The sequence below is a fragment of the Buteo buteo genome, chromosome 2 (genome assembly GCF_964188355.1).
Source record: "Buteo buteo chromosome 2, bButBut1.hap1.1, whole genome shotgun sequence".
In the NCBI taxonomy this organism is placed as follows: Eukaryota; Metazoa; Chordata; class Aves; order Accipitriformes; family Accipitridae; genus Buteo; species Buteo buteo.
Genome location: NC_134172.1, coordinates 55,760,693 through 55,777,837, shown reverse-complemented (window position 1 = coordinate 55,777,837; position 17,145 = coordinate 55,760,693). Strand labels below are relative to the sequence as shown.

The window sequence follows — 17,145 nt, the reverse complement described above, 5'->3', positions numbered from 1 at the left end:
AAGAGACCAGAAAAAGAAAAATTAATTTTGCTTTAAACAACTGTTATGAAAATTATTTTTGTTTCTTTTCCTGGTTGACTTTCTCAAAGCCATAGCCTTGCGTAGAAGTCTTGTAATAAGAGAAAAAGCAACCCCTGTGTTCTCAGCCATATATTCATGAAAGAATATGATGTATGTAAACACCTTCCTTAGTTCCGAGAAAGTGAGGTCTGGAAGACCAGAGAGACAAGTTCGGTTTTTGAACTGGGAATAATTCTTAAAAATAGTGCCTAGGGGGTGTGCCTGGCTTTCTGCCATTAGAGTAAGGCAAAAGGGAAATACGGAGGAGCAGGGAGAAGTCACCATAAATGTGAATATTTTAAAGTCTTGTGAACACTGTAGGTTTTTGTATGGCTGTAAAAATAAATTGCCCTCATTAAACCAAGAAACACTCAACCTGTGGATGAATTGGTTAGTTGCAAAGAGGCAGTGTCTCTTCACAAGGCTGCACAGTCAAACTGAGTCTTTGGGCCACAACCCTATTCTTCTCAAGACATCAAACTGCCTCAGGGATTTGCCTGCTGAGACATGGTTTTATTTCTCTTGACACAAAATACTTCATTATTTCCTGTCTGTGCTGGAGTTATGGCTTTCCATATTTAACCCAAAGCAGCAAAAGCAACCAGCTCACTGCATCCTTGGCTGATACAATACAGATTGCCTACAAGACAGACATTTAAATTCACTGGATATGCATGGTATCTGTTACTCTAAATGTTACTGCAAAGTTGAATGTTTTTAATCATACCATGTATTGTTAATGCTGTAAAAAATCTGACCTGAATGTAGTGTGCATTTTGTCCTATGGACATGCTTCTGATTAGCATTCCTCACATTTTCTAGGTGGTGCAGAACTGTTAGCAGCTGTGGTCTTATGACTGATGTTTTTATAAAACAAAGTTGGTGTCATGTTTCTTGCTTTGGCGTATGAAGAAGGCCTAACAGTGCACAGATTTTTATTTTCCTTCACTTCTCAGAAGGATTATGCATCAATGGTAAAAAAAATATGAGTTGAACTAACAATTCCTCTCTTTAGCTTCCAGGTGCTTATTTTTCAGTCTTTTGTGATTTCATTTCATCCTTCATAACCTCTCCAGTTCCCTCTAGCTCCCTCTAGAACCAAAATAGTCTAAAATGTCAAATGTAAAAAAAAAAAAAAAAAAGGAAGAAGAAAAGAAAAAGCAACAGCTTCCTTCCTTGGGAAGAAAGGACCCAAGCCTCATTTATTTCTCTTCTTGCAGTTTGCCATGGTTTTTCAGAGAAACAAGGCTGCCAGCACCCAAGTTTCTTGTGCTGGCACGTTTACCTGGAGCGGCCGAGTGTTATGCTGGTCTAGGGAGATACAGAGAGAGAGATGGAGGCATAACAGAAGATATTTGTCCTGCTGAGAATCTAACCCCTTGACTAAAAGAATATGTGAATAGGATGCTTGTTACGCACAGTGTGTGATTAAATCTGCAGATGCTTCTTTTAAGAATGGTGTTAATACATTTGACTTTGCATCACGATACCTACGATATAATGAAAGCCACACTGCAAACATGTGCTGAAATCATAACCAGTCTGCCGCTGGATAGGATTCTTGGACTCGGCTCGCAGCGTGGTGTGGGAAGATAGGCGAGATGCTGTGGGAAGGTACACAGTGTCGGATCGCCCAGGCTTCTCGACCTTTCTAGGAAAACACAACCGCTAGCAGTCATTTATTTACTAAGTTGATTTAGACTGCTTGGCTCTTCTGTTGAAAACAGCACCAAATAGGCTAGTTGTGGCAAGTTTCCCCCTGCCAACATCCATCCTCTGGGACATATTAATTTGCATCATGGAAGACAGTGAATGACATTTTAACTAAGCAGGCATAGTTTTGAACTGCAGGCTGTGTGTCCTAGCAGCGAGCTGACAATTTGGCTTTATATACTCACTAAAACTGTATCTGTTTGGATTTTACCGTTTTCTTTTTCCTGTGGAATGCATTTCTTCTCTGAAGTGCCCTGTCAAAAAGAACTACTTGTATTTATTTTTTACAAAAGCTTTAAAAATGAAGTCTTCTGTGTTTTTCAAGGGATTTACTTTGCACCAGGTGCTAAAGGCGAAGTTTAACACAGCCAGCCTTTTATGATACCACGTTACGGATGCATGTAGGAATAGTTAAAAGCCAACCTACATTATCACTGCAAATTAATGTCAAGTCTAGTCAAAAACCAGAAATGACTCATCCCAGCTGCATTTGAGACTTCATCTTGTTCCTTAAAAATCTGTCCCAACTTCCTCACTTAGAGAATTGCACAGATTATTTTATTTTCAATAAAGTACAAACTAAGTGAAATAGGTCTTTCTCATTCGTGGTATGTTGCATACATGTATCCTAGACAAAATCCAGGTGAAAACCAAGCTGTGGGCATTTTCATGTCCAAGCTGTATGAAGCAACTTATGTTCCTTTTAGATGACTGAAAACTCATTACAATGATGTCTAAAGCTCAAAGTTCTGCAGTACCTGCAGCAGACTTTTATGCAAGTGATTTGATTGAACTGCATTAAAAAATTCAAATTATTTCATTTGCTAAAATGTGGGATTGATATTCTTTTCATTAATCCACTGCAAGTATTCCATATAAATATGAAAGCTTTTGTAATAATGAATTTTATGCCAATTCCAGAAGGGTACTCAGTAAGGCTCTGTAGTCTCTGTCTGTTATCTACTCTTCCTGGATGACAGAAAGGATTTGTAAGACCATTTTATAAATTAAGGCCACTGAAGGCCTTACTCAGTTTTACTTACATGATTCTGCCCTGCTGGTGCCAAACCAGTATGGAAGCTGCTCTGAAAACCAGCTGCACACAGGAAAGCATTACCTTATGGTGGTGGTTGTCTTTGTGGTCACTGTTGGCTTAATGAATCATGCATTTAGTAAGAATGCAACATATAATGAGTTAAAGCCTATTTTTCTAAAAATGAGCGATGATGAATCTTTCAGATATCTTTTCAGCCACAAATATTTTTATTTTAATAAATCCTGCATTTGAATCTCTGTAAGGAATCACTTAGCTCTAAAGAATCCAAATTGCAGCCTAGAAGTATGTACAAACCAGGATTCCCACCTAACAAACCATTAAGTTCACTCTCATTATTCACCTTGTGTAACTATCACATTTTTAAACTTAAAAGATCGCCACATTGCATAGTCACATGCGCTTGCTATCTTCAAAACTAAGACTTCCTTTGGCTACTTCTAAATTTTCCTTGAGTATCATGAGTCAGAATTTCATTCTCTTATTTTCTGGTAGATGGACAGGAGGTATGGAGCATTTTACCCTCTATGTAGAAAGTTTGGTGTTGGAGAAAAGAGTTTGATCCACTTTCCCCCCCTCCCCGTGTAATGAGACTGATTGGATTTGGGAAATGAAATTGTATAAGTCAGTCTAGTAACTTCTGGGTTTTCTTGTTTTCATGTCTCTTTTTCAGATCAATAACAAAGCTTGTGGCACAGTTTTTGTGCCTCAGCAAGCAGCCCGCAATTTGGAAGAAGTCCACGAGCTAGTTCTTCAAAGTGAACTTGGTGTCAAGCACCTCCAGGGACGAACCATTAAAAAGGCCTTTCTGTCTCCCAGAACTGCCCTTATCAACTTCTTAGTGCAAGAATAGCAAAGGCTCTGCTGGGCTGTAAAAGGGAACTGGAATCTTTTGAGATGAAACCAATTCAAAAATACTAGTTATTTAAATCTCATGTAACAGTGGGGAAGAAATGTTATTAAAATCAGGTTGCTGCTAAGTCTTCATTTCAGTGTGCAGAAATGCGCAGAATTAAAGTTTCTTACCGAGTCACGGTAAGGTGCTGTTTGTCCGTATTCTCTGGGAGAATGAGAAGGAAGCACAGAAGAACTAAATGATTGTAACAGGATGTAAATGATACAAGGCGCATGGGTTTTCGTGTCAGCCTCAGGAATATATCCTATTGGAAAGTTGGCTTGGCTAAATGCAGGACTAAACAACTGCCTTGAGTATGTGCTATAGCAAATGTTCAGGTGTGCTACAGTCAGCCTTTGCTCCCTATATCTCATGTTTGGGTACCCTACCATTAACTAACATTTTAAGTTGTAAGAAAATGTTTCTACAGAGTGTTAATTTAAAAAAGGATTTCTTTAGTGCAGGCCAATGGCCTTGTGCACAGCAGGTAGCCAGAATGGGGTGGTTTGATATATTTCACATACCTTTCAGAGTCAAGCCAAGAAAAAGGTCAGATTATTCAGCCAAGCCCTGCCTTAGCCAGGATCCTCCTTCCTCACTAGCATATTTGTGTTGGCTCATACATGAAAGGTTCAACTTCAGCAAAGTGCTGGTGGTTGTTTCTGCGCAGAACAGAATGGATGTTACTTCCTACACAGGAGCCATCTCAGAGACTTTCAGGGGATTCGAGAAAGCAATGAGTCAGCTGCTAGAACTGCAGCAATGGGGAAGGCAGACAGCACGCTTTTTGCCTCTACTCCTAGTTCTTGTAGTGCCTAGATCGTAAAACTTGAATAAAAATTTCTCTTTTTTTCTGAGGGGTTCATTAAGTGGAAATAGCTGTCAGGTTTCTAAAAATCAATCAGACTTTCATAAAACACAAAGCCATTCTCATGCCTCATTTCAGCCATTTTATGTGTACACTGCATTGCTGTTACATCCACATGGAGATGTTTATTGTATTTAGCAAATGCTTGAAAATGGGTTTCCAAAGAAACAATTACAGGGTTCATTGTGTAAGAATGTCTTCTCTTTAACAGCCATTAAATGAAGCAGTCCAATAAGCCAGCCATTTATGAGCCATTCTGATAGTTAAGAAGTCGGCAATACAACCAGCTAGGCAAATACAGAGGTCTGTATTAACCCACCAGCCCAGCAGTCATCCAGACTCTGTATTAGATTAAAAGGAAACCAACAAAAATCACCCCCGTAACAGTAACTAAGTCCAATATATCCTAAGCAACTAGGATCAAGACAGATCACATTGCAGTGTGAGTGCTAGCTAAGCAATACCAATACTCATATTGGTTTTATGCATATTTGGTACCAAAGATGTGGCTACGTAACAGAGATGCCAGGCTCAGCGAGCAGATTTGGCTCTACACATTCCTGCTTCGGCAACAAAACTCTTCTGATTTCTGCTTCCTCCTGGACCACACTCGTGCAGATTTTCTCTCCAACAGTCCTTTGACACAAGAATGACTAAGAAATGGAATATTTATAATGGAGATACAGTCTTTGCAGTTTTAAGACTCCAAAAATCTCAACCACAAAGGAATGCATTCAGACATTCAGACACAGGCCTTTAGTTGGAGTTAAAATAATTTGAATTCCAGTGTCTGCCTGACATATATGTTGTTATAAATTCATAAAACTCCTGTTCAGAAGGCCCTAAAAGGACTGTGAAAGAGATCCTTTAAAGTAAAATCTGTAGCACAGCACAGTCCTGCCTTTTTTTTCCCTATATAAAAGTTTAACATGCCCTGTGGAACCATTTGAAAGGAGTTTTTCTTTGGAGGAAAGGTGACATGTTTGATGTAAATAAAAACTTTTAAAATTTACAAGGATGAAGAAGGATGTTGCAAGCCCAGCAGCCCTTCGGTGCCTTTAAACAAAAGCTGCAGTCACTCCAGGGCTGAGCAGCAGCCCACAGTGTTTATTGCTGTTAGCACTGGTGGGTATTTGCTCTTGCCGGAGGAAGTGAATTGCAGATGTCACTTGGTGATTCAGGCAAAAATCAAAATAAGGAATGGACTTCTACAGGCTAAAAAAGGAAAGGTAGTGAACAGCAATTGCACAAAAAGTCTTTGGTCAGAAGTCACACCAGTGTGTTTACAGTGAGTTGAAATTCAGCGTGGTCAAGCAGATAGAAGAAAGATGGTGGAAAAGGGAGGAAGGGAGAGGATGCAGAAAGTCTGATGGAGCCTAACACCCTGGACAGTGTATGTTTGGAAGATGGCAGAGGTGCCAGCTGTGGAGCTGTGCAGTTGTCCTGACGGCTGCTGACATTTCATGTAAGGTTGACCTGCTCTCAAGCACGGTTGCCATGTGTCTTAACGATAGTTGTGACTCACAGGTTTGGTCTGTGCGTAGATGGGACTGATACTGATGCACAGGCTGTAACCTGTTACCATGCTGTTTTAAAATAACTTAGCACAGATGCCTCTCCTTTAATGGCTGCTGCTTGTGTCATGGTACAGATGCAACTTTATGCTGAAGGTGGTATAAAACGTTCCCAGAGATTGTGTGCTGTTGAAGAATTCAGTGGCTAAATAGTATGGGAGTTTTAAATCTGGGAGGGGATACTTGAGAAGTAAGAAGGAAGGGCACTGATGGGTAATCGGTCACATCGGAACTTGCGCTGCATTCGTCACACACGTTAAAATGGATACGGTGCCACTGTCGTCCTTCCGTGAAGTGATGAGCCAAAGAAGATTTGGGAGATTTGCTAAACCCAGTGGGACAGACCCAGGACAAACAACAAGAAACAGATCCACGACATGGAAAGGGCATTTTCTGCAGCCTGTCACTCAAGGTGATAGAAGACTGGTCGCAGCACTGAACCAGTCTGTATCAAATTTCTATTTTAAGTAATATAAAATTTAAAAAGGAATTATTGGCACACTTGCTACCCCAAAATTGTTCATGCAGCTGAATTTCCAGACAATCCAGCCTTCAAACATTGATTCTGGAAAAATAAAAGTTGGCAAAGTCCGGAAGGGTCACTAAGTACTTTTCCAGTGCCATTGATTCAGGAGAAAGGATTTCAGGCGCTGGAGTGATGGGAGCACTGAAATGTGCTGGAAGACCCCACCGTGTAGAAGAACGTGTTATTGGGCATCGGTGTTTCATAGTCCTCTCTGGTGACTGAGATGTCATGGACACACCAGTGCTGCTTTGCAGCACAGCAATGGGGCTTTTTACATGACATCGAGGAACAATGGTACAGCACAGGTCACTAGCTAAGGCAGTTCTCTAGCCAGGTTGTCCCACTTATGCTTTGAAAAAAAACCTCTACGAGGGCATTGCTGAACAAGCATGTATTTTTCCATGATCTTCACCAGAATCCGAACACAGAGATTTGGTGCAACATAAAATCTGTGTGCTCTCTCGGTGACTTACCGGATTAAAGTTGTGCCAAGAACTGACATCTGGTTAATGATGGCTTTTTGTGATCTGACTTTGTAAAAGCCTGCTTATTTCTTCTGGAGGGAGAAATTCCATAGATAATGCAGGTCATGCAGTCTCTCTTTGTCTCCCCCTCTTCAGTGTAAAGCCCCACAGAAAGCTGTTCCTCTTTAAACATTTTACAATCAACATGAACTAGAAAGAATGTTAATTAGCACTTTGCTGGTTGTTTCTTCCTAGGGAAGTTTGCAGTATATAAGATTTTTCTAAAAGCTTGGCTATAAATGAGGATGGGGGAGAATCCACTGGGGGTTTTTTCTAGTTTTGCAATACTTATTACAGTTTACAGAGAGTGGATTGGCTTTATTTATGTGTATTTACCAACTTACAAGAGTACATACACTGGTTTCCCTGGGTGCTTTTTCTGCTTCTTTATTTCTTCAGTCCCCTCCTTATTTGGATCTGAGCTGATTTTGTATGGAAGGACTGCGCTGTAGGAGAAGTGTTGAATGTGAAGCCAGGTCTATCACCAGAACCTGACTGGTGAATATACTTCCTAGCCCACTGATTTTGATCAATCCAGGTAACGTCTGCTTTTGACTTTAAAGAATGTTGCTGGAACTACAGCTGTGTTATTTTTTTGTAGTGGAAATGGGGGTTTTGTCTCAAAGAAGCAGTACGAAGCTGATCACAGTAGATCAGAGGCAGTTTTTAGCATGTTCCAGCCGTAGCAGGGGGAGAGCTGAACTGGAGCATTATCTCTGTGCCATAGGGGACAGGATCAGAGGTCTCACCTGCAGCCCAGATGATAAAAGAGATCTTGCCCGACATGGGGAGGAAAGGTGGGATTTTTTTTCCCTTTCCTGAATAAAGTGACTTTCTAGTACCACAAAGTCTTCTGCAATTCACTAACCCCAACTGTGCCAGGAGCCCTGAGTCACACACAACCTTGTGTCTCCTGGCACTTCTCTCACTTGAGTAAGCCTTGCGTTGGGTAAGCTCAGGTCTGATTTTAGCCCTGGAGAGTTGCAAACCAGCATCACCTGTCATGCAAAGTTAGCTCTAGTTTTATGGGTGGTCACAGAGTTTGAACAGGTTTTCCTGGGTTTCTGAGTTGTTAAGTGTCTCTGAATGGGAGTATTTTAGCGACGTTGCAGAGAGAAGTCCTGATGGCTTTTGTTCTACCTGCCAGCCTTTACGTTGGCCACGGGACTGGAAACTCAGTCAAGGTCAAACAGATGCTTGTATTTGTTGTCAGGTGAACATGGCCCAAACCTGTGAGAGATTGTGATCACACGAATCTCATCAAAAGTACCCACCAATATTGAGCACCCAGGACATTTCCTTGTATGCTTGTCTGCCTGCACCACAGCAATTTGCTCTCAGTTTTAGGCTGCCAAATTGCTGGCTAGGCAAAGGAACATGTAAATGGGAAAAGCTGAAGTATAATGAGTTTAATATTCACATTCTTTCTGGCTGCACTTGTGATACTCAGCCTGGGACATTTGGGGCATAAGAAGTTCTTTTATTTGAAGACCCTGGTCTTCTTCAGTATAACTCTAAGCAGAACATGTACATGAACAGAAATGTGTGCCTTTGTGCTTGCTCTCTTGGATAGAAGCATGCTCTCTGGGCTGGCTGCAAGGGCAAGGCCCACACTCACATCTAAGGCTCTGAAGTTCCTTAGCTACCAGTAGTTTTTTACACGTGCCAAAACCAAGCGTAAAAGGTCCAAGGTTCTCCCCATACACCCACCTCCCGCTGCCAGAAGAGACACACAAGCTGCCGAGCAAGGAGAGTTGCTCTCCAGTAACTGCACTTGGTGCCAACAGTATGTGAAGCGAAATACATACAACAGCTGTAGATGATCCAATGCACTGATCAGGAATAATAAACACAGGAGACATAGCGGGGGCAGAAAGAGAGCGGTTTAATAAAGGAGCGTGACACATTACTGGCAATGGCAGCTTGGGTTTGTTTCTGATGAAGATTAAGAGAACTGGCATAACAGGAAATTGTTTTCTGCTACATGGGGAAATCAATTGTCTTTAAATACACAACAGTGTAATTAGCAAATCTTACTAATTGCTGCAAAACAGAAATACAAATGTGCATTGCCGGGCTGGCTAAGCCAAGAAAGTATTGTGAAAAAACTTGTAGAAGCTTTTAGAAATGAATATTTTTCTTAAGTACGTCTCTGTCCCTGGAGATCCACGTGGCTGGATGAAATAGCAAGGGTGCAATAAAAATACATACTTCCCAATTTTCCCATGTGAAAGAGCATTTAGAAACATCTGTTAGTCAGAGAGCTGCTCCTAGGACATGCACAGAGGAACGGGGTGGATGTACTGACTGCATCTGGCAAGTACACTTGAAGCCCACCGAGCCACCTGAAGCCGATGATTGATGGCAGGATGTCATCTGACCTGTGGAGTGCTTCCAGCCCAGGATTACTAAAGGCCATGTATGTTGGTTACACAGGTCATGGTAATGTTTGCGTTAATGCGCTGATAAAGAGGCAGGGAAACGGAGCTGGAAAATTCTCCAAGCAAGTTCTTGTCCTGATAAAAGGCTCTTTTTAGTAGAGAACAAACTCTCCTGTGGTCTTTTGAGCAGGAGTAGGAAAACCACCAAAGCCGCCTGTGTTATTTCGGTGCGACTCTGCAGCCACTGAAAGCAAGTGTTTGGCCCCATGAAGCGACAGTGAAGGAGACCGGGGTCTCTGCCACCACTGATGGTACCTGGAGAAACAAGCGAGGAAGATGGAGGGCGTCCTCTGCCCTGGAGCAGCCTGGCACCCAGCTCTGGCCTTCCTCGGGGAGACCAAACCGCTGCAGCTTCGGGGATTCACAGCCTTTTCTCTCGCTGCTGCTGCTGCCTGGGCTCCTGTTTGGGATCTCGGTGATTCCCCATGGCTCCTCTCGCCTCCCCAAGGTGTGCTCTGCCAGGTAACCCTTCCCTGCCTCAGTTTACCCACCTGTGAGCCAGGCCCGCAGCATCCCCACTGAACTGACGCTGCAGGTACAGTTATTTAAGGAACATGGCCCTGAAAGCCTCTCTTGTGAAGCATCCATACCACTCTAGAAAGGCAGTTTGCAAAGCTGTCCCAGTGCTGCCCCGGCCCTTCTGTGCTGTTTGCATTAATTAAATGACTCTTAGTGTAGTTCCCTGCAGAGGTCGTGCCCCGCAGCAGGCAGCCGTACTGCAACAGAAGCAAAACATCCCAGTCTGGACCCATTTCTGCTCTGACCCCGGGGGCAGGGGATGCACGCTGCACAGCGGAGGGCACCCGCCTGCCCCTGCACCTTGGGAGTTAAGAGGTGCGGGCAGCACAGGCAGCAGGCAGGGCAGGCCTTCCGGAGGAATGCAAACTTTTAGGAAGGCGGAGGCTGAGGTTCGGCCTCTCCACCCCCACAGCGGCCCTTTCAGCAGCCCAGCCCCCCTGGCTTGAGCCCAGCTTTCCTGCCTGCAGCCGCCCCAGGGCTCACCTCCCGCTGCCGGCTCCTCCATCCCTCCCTCTGCCACCCTCCTATGTACCCTACAGCACTGTGCATCATCCTCCCGGCAGAAAGCGCCCAGCTGGTGCAGATAAACTGCATGTTTATCAAAAGCCTCTTTAGAAAACTGGAAGGGGAGTGTTCATCGTTTCTCCGTGCAATTCCCTGTCAAGAGTTCGGGGATGCTGCGGCACTACCTGGCGAGAGCCAAGAGATGGGTTTGCTCCTGCAAGAACCAAGCCAGGCTCCATCCTGCAAATACTCCTGCCTTATAAATTGTTTGCTCTATTTTATGTTCTAGCACTGAAGCCTTTATTACTTTCCTGCTAAAACACACCAGAGCACATATCTTGGGCACTGCGGAGTGGCGTGCGTGGTCCAGTCTCCTGCGGGAAATGACCTGCCTGGGAGAGCTATGGCCCGGGGAGGCACGGGCACCAGGGCTTAGACCTGGAGATGTTCACAAAGAAAGTGGTATGCTGCCAGCCACTGGTGCCTCGAGCTAGTTTGGTTGCAAATAGGTAGCATGAGTATAGGGTAGTTGCTTTTGGGGAGACATCTAGCTATAAATTGTCACCCAGACACCTCCTTATCATCTTTGTCCATAAACTGTACAGCCCCGCGCTGTCACCATGCTTCAGAATCTGAGGGCGCTTTCTCCCAGACAGAAAAATGATTGGAGGCGGGGGTGTGGGTGTGGGGGTGTGTGTGTGTGGATTTCTCCGCATTTTCTCCATCTCTCTGCAATGTGAGCACAGAGCCAAACATGGCAGCAAGACAGACAGACAGATGATCCCCTCCCCACTCTCGTTCACAGCTTCCCTGTTTACCCAGGCAGGCAGCGCTTCGCCCCAGCCCGCCAGCAGCCACGGCACAAAGCGATGTGCCCGGTGGTCCCACTGAGATGGGGCCGAAATGGGGGAATGTGACGCAGGGCTGCATCTCCCCAGATTGCTGCCTCCCTCCGCCCCATGGGCAGCTGTGCTCGCCACGTGGAGCAGGGCTGGGTTACAAGCTGTCAGCATTATTTTGCATGAGTAAATGCAGTGTGTAAGCCTTGCCCACGGGAACAAAAACAGATTAAATGAGCAATGGTTTTCTTCTTCAAGGGATAGGGTTTAGAGTAAGTTAATTCAAATTGGCACGTAGATTTTGGTCCTGTGCTACAACAGCAATCGTGGACCCCTTAATTTCTTAATAGGCATGGGCTGTAAAACTCACAGGAACTATAAAAATGTGGGACCATATCTAATCGCGGCAGAAGGGTCTTCAAGTCAGTGTAGTATTACATCTCTAGTCTAGTAGAAAGTTCAAGTTAATCATCTGCTCGCTTGGGAACACCCCTAGCCCAAGTCCCACAGAACGAATAAATCCAAGCACAAAACTTCAAAGGTATTTTGCTGCCTAACATTCACTGAAAGCATTGCAAATTAAACACCAAAATGCCTTTGAATCACTTGGCTGTGATTCCCCTTCGAAGGCACTTGCCATCAAAGCCTCTGCTCATGCGTGCAGAGCCTGGAAGGAGGCCAAGCCCAGCGCGATGGTTCCCTATCCAAAGGGCTTTGGCAGCCTTTTCCACGTCGTCCGCATGAGCATTGTTCTGCAGACAGCTGATTTGATCCTTTGGCATAGGAAGGAAATGTACTTTACAGAACTGGTGAAGGTCAGCAGCATCCAGAGTGGCCATTTGGCAAGAAGGCTGCTTCCCCCCCCGCCCAAGGTGGTGAGCTTCTGCAGGCCTGGCTGTAAAATGACTTACAGATGTTAGATAAAAAGTAATGGCAGAAAATGTATGCATGACCCTTAAGAAAAAAAAGTCAGAAAAAAACCATGGTCTGAGCGAAGTTTCTTCCTTGGTTGGTTTGTTGAAAGCTGAAAGCAGAGATGTCTATTCCCAAATATTTCTGTTCCGCCACAGGGTTTTGGTTTCCTAGAGGTCTGAAGAGCCTCATCTCAGTGTGTCTGAAGAAAAAAAACCCAACAGACACCGCCTGAGCCTCTGATATGCTGGATAGGAGCGTGCCTCCCCTTGATTAACTTTACAACCTTTGGCGAGGAGGGGGATGAAGATGCGAGAGTGATGTGTAATTTCCTTTTCGATTGTTCTTTGTCCACTAACGTCACAGATTCCTCTCGTGAGTAAAGCAGTGGTGGAGTTCACGCTCCCATCCTTACCTACCTGCTGCTCTCTTTCCTTTCTGTCATTCTTTCGGGCCATACGACTACAGACTCAAGCAATCCATTGTTTGGTCCCAACTTTGTTGTTCATCATTTTAATGTTGGACTCCCCCCATTTTAAATGAAAGTGGTGATACTGAAAACTCAGCATCTCTGCTAACCTGATCTCCAAAAGCACCCCGAAGCCATCGGGGAGGAGGAGGCACCCCACACTTCAGCCACTTGCCGTGGTTCCCCTCATCAGCCCAGGACGTTGCCAAAACCGGCCTTGCACTGCACTAGCCCTTTCCGAGGATGCTCTTTAGACATTGAGACTCAGTTTTGGCTTTCACTGCCCCAGCAGAGCTTAACCACAGACTCAACATTTTCGCTCAAGTCCCTCAAAAGAGGTAGCTGCTCTCAGTAACTGGTGGCCTGAGTGTACACCTGCCTGGCCCCAAGCAGCTGCTGGGGGCCACCGTGGCCTCTCCCAATCACAAAACGAGAGGCAGGCCCTTTCCACTCCAGCCAAAAGAGCCCTGGCATGGGCAGAGGCTTGCTGCCCTTTGCATGACGGACATCCAGGTGCAAGCTAAACCCTCCTGAACTGCCAGGGCTTTTGCAAAGCGGGGTTTAGCCCCCGGGCACCCAGCTTCTCCCAAAGTGAAGCAGGGCTTGTGGGGGTCAGCCTGGGGAAGCTGTGACCTCCCTCCTTCCCTCACTCCCACGGCAGAGGAAGGCTTGGAAAGGTTTGATAGATGGGATTGGTTGACAGATGGGATGTTTTCCTGATACTGTGTGAAAGCTCTAGAACTACTGATCCCTTAAACACTCGGCAGGCGATGGTTAGTGACAGCACGTGCTGGGGTCCCCCTTCCCCGGCTCCAGGGGACTGGGGGAGCTCCACTGCTGTGCTTCGCCCTGTGCTGGGACTCCCACCCACCTGCCTCCGCTAGAAACCATCAAACCCCTCATCTAACCCTCTGCTATGGCCAGGCTAACTGCTGCGAGTCTGAAGTTCATCGGCTCAAGCTCGAGCCGAAGGCTGTTGCTGCAGGGACGAGCCACTTGGTCCTGCCTGGAGCCTCTCCAGAGGCTCCAAGCCATCTTGGAGGTTGCTTTGAGAGAAGACAGGCCCCTTTTCCAGGGGCTCACAGTGCTGTGATTTTTAAGCATGTTGGCCAAAACTTGCTGGAAGAGTCAGGCTGTTTTAGATCCGGCCTCAGTTGCTCAGCAGTGCCTTTGTAATGGACCTGGTCAAAGAGGAGAGGGGATTTTTTTGGTTTCTGACACGTTTTGGTCGCAGCCCAATTCGCAATTATTAAAGGCAGCGAATTTCCATGTTCCTCAACACCTGGCCCTCCCTCCTGGAGCCTGGGAGAGAATTAAAACAACAAGTCCTGGGAATGCAGGACACATGCCTGGGCCCATAGGATCAACTGCACCCGTTGATTTACTCAGAGGTGCCCCGGCTCCCTACAAACCGGCCTCTCCCCCGAGCCTGGCAGGGATCCCCTCGCAGCCCACCACGACCTCCGGGCACCCCCAGCTGGGTTTTGCCATGGAAATTACGCAACTGGGCCTGTGCCGACGGAGGAGAGAGGCCGGGATGCCAAGTATTGGATCACATGGGTAAGTCTTTCGTCACACGTATGAGGTGTGCCGGTCACATTGGGGCACCCCGAATGGGGTTTTACACATGGTCCTTGCACTGTTCAAGCACTGAAGTACAACACGATGGGACCAATTGCTATGTAACACGCCCACACCGCTGTTTGCCAAAGCAACTGTCCTTTTATGATGTCATCACCCACCTGCTTCTTTCTTGATCTGAATTGTGCTTCGGGCCGGGGGGTGACCTTCTTGCAATGAGCCGGGGTCCTTCAGTCACGCTGACTTAAGCTTAAGCATGACTACGCCGCGTACAATTGGCACGATAGTTACGGCACGGCAGTTTTTCATGGGGAGGGGCTGTTTTTTTCACAAAGGTGTTTTGGTTTGGTTTTTTTTTCTTGCTGGGTGCAGCGCGCAATTTGCGCACGTCACGTCTCCGGAGCCGCAAGCGACGTCTTCGGCCCGTCCCCGCTGACTGGTGACGCTTAGTGCAGCGCGGGGGCGGAGGCGGAGGCGGGGGCTGGGGGCGGGGCCGAGAGGCGGGGCGGGGCCCGCGCCCCGCCTCTCGGCCCCGCCCCCAGCCCCGCCCCCGCCGGGAACGGGCGCGGCGGGAGTGAGACGGCGCGGCGGCACGGCCGGCAGAACCCGGCGGGAAGGAGGAGGAGGAGAAGAAGGAGGAACGCGGGGGTCAGCCCGCTAAGCCGGTCAGGATGGATAAGTACGACGATCTGGGTCTGGAAGCCAGCAAGTTCATCGAAGACCTCAACATGTACGAGGCTTCCAAGGACGGTCTTTTTCGGGTGGACAAAGCCACCGGCAACAACCCCGAGTTCGAGGAGACCAGGCGGGTCTTTGCCACCAAAATGGCCAAGATCCACCTCCAGCAGCAGCAGCAGCAGCAGGAGGAGATGCTGATGGCCGCCCTGAACGGAGGAGCTGCTTTCAACCCCCCCCGGCCCAGCCCGCCGGCGGCATGGGGTGCCAAACCACCCCCGGCCTCCGCCGCCGAGGGGCCTCACACGAGGCCGTACGACGGTGGGGAGCGCGGCTTTGGCGAGAGCGTGCCGCGTGCCGAGGCCCCGGGGAGCCAGGCCGGGCGCCGGGGCTGGGAAGCGGAGCCCGACAGGATCCCCAGAGTGGGGGGCTCACGTCCCGGCGTGGGGCATGGGGAGCAGCAGACCGGGAGCCCCGGCGACCCCCAGCCCTGCCGCGGCAGGCAGGAGAACGGCAGCGAGGGCAGGCAGTGTGGTGGGGGCCGTGATCCGACGCCAGCCGGGCAGAGGTCCTCCTCCTTCTCCCATGCCCGGACCCCCCCGGCACCCTCCGTGGGGACAGAGGAGGGGGCACTGGGGGCACTGCCGCAGCAGAGGTCATCCTCCTTCTCGGCCCCCTCGGTGCAGCCCACCTGGGGGTTTTCGGGCCCCACCGAGCCCTGCGGTCCCAGGGCCAGAGGGGACAGCAACCAGCTGTGGTACCAGGGTGTCCCGCTGTCCTTTTCCTCCAGCTCTGCACCCACCGCCCCGAGTGTGGACTACCAGCACACCACTGCCTACCCCAGCCCAGCTGGCCACTTCGTGGCCCACGGTCAAAACCACCGACCCAACGGCAGCGGTGCGAGCCCAGAGCCGGGCACCTCACGCCTGGCTTCGCGTGGGCCGACGGCTCTGGATGCTCCACAGCCGCTTTTCCCGGAGGGTATGAGTGGCCCGCGGTCGGACGCCGGGCACCCGGAGGGCTCCAGCATGGCGAAGGTGAAGCTGCCCTGCCAGACCCTCCTTCCGCAGCCAGAGCAAGGGCCGTCGGCGGCCGAGCTGAAGCTGGAGGCACTGACCCAGCGCCTGGAGCAGGAGATGGATGCTCGGCCAAAGGCCGATTACTTCGGTAAGGAGGCAGTCCGCCAGTCGGTGTGAGAAGCGTTCGTTGTGAAGTGTCACTGCAGGGTTCGTACCTGCAGGGTTGCCTTTGCCTGTACGCCTGCTTCATTGTGCTTTTTCAGCTGCTCGGGGGGGTGGTTGTTGTTTAACTTTTATTTATCACAAGGACTGGAAGCTCTTCCTCCTGCAACATTTTTTTCTTTAATCCTACTTCTTAACTTTTAAAGCAAAGGTAGTTTAGCAGCTTTGGAGAGGACAGCACTGAGAAGAAGCTGGAGCAGCGTCTTTTGAAGTGAGTGCCCTTCGCTGCCAGCAGGGAGGCACTTCGCTTTTCTTGACAGTACTCCTGGTTCTATGCGTCTTAAAAGTACACTGCCTGACCATGTGTGGGCGAGAAGGCAGCCGTTCAGCCTGTGTACGCTGTGGGCACGGAGAAGGACACAGAGTTCGAGGGAGGCTTGGTGGTAGCCTCCCCCCGGAGGTGGCCATGGCCAGGTGTGCTTGCGAGATCGGTTGAAGAGAAGTTTCTTGGGGATGGGAAGGGTGGTGGCTTCCCAAACTTGCCAGGATTTCCCCCAGCCCCCAGTGCTGGTCCCCATCAGCTGTGAAAGGATGGGTGCATCCTGAAGGTGGCAGAAAAACAGGCCATAGGCACATTCCTCCCTAAATCTTGGGTCCGTGAGTAGTCCAGACCACCAGAGGTTATCACTGGCGCTTGACCCTGAAAAGGGACCGCTTACATGCGAGGATCTCCCAGTGAGGATATTAAATGTCCTGCTGGATTAAAACAATTTACTACCCCAAGATGGCAGAAGGTCAGGAGCAAATTGA

General features: G+C 47.9%; 2 protein-coding genes across 2 annotated transcripts in view; both read left to right on the top strand.

The window, feature by feature from the left end:
• The window catches only part of LARS2 (leucyl-tRNA synthetase 2, mitochondrial), a 91,735-nt gene extending 84,154 nt beyond the window's left edge, over positions 1 to 7,581 (top strand). The window contains exon 21 of the mRNA XM_075055386.1: positions 3,501 to 7,581. Within this exon, the coding sequence (XP_074911487.1) occupies positions 3,501 to 3,680 (180 nt within the window). The 3' untranslated portion in view covers positions 3,681 to 7,581. The remainder of the gene's footprint in view (positions 1 to 3,500) is intronic.
• Positions 7,582 to 15,047: 7,466 nt separating this feature from the next.
• The window catches only part of LIMD1 (LIM domain containing 1), a 34,336-nt gene continuing 32,238 nt past the window's right edge, over positions 15,048 to 17,145 (top strand). Inside the window, exon 1 of the mRNA XM_075055371.1 lies at positions 15,048 to 16,321. Within this exon, the coding sequence (XP_074911472.1) occupies positions 15,151 to 16,321 (1,171 nt within the window). The 5' untranslated portion in view covers positions 15,048 to 15,150. The remainder of the gene's footprint in view (positions 16,322 to 17,145) is intronic.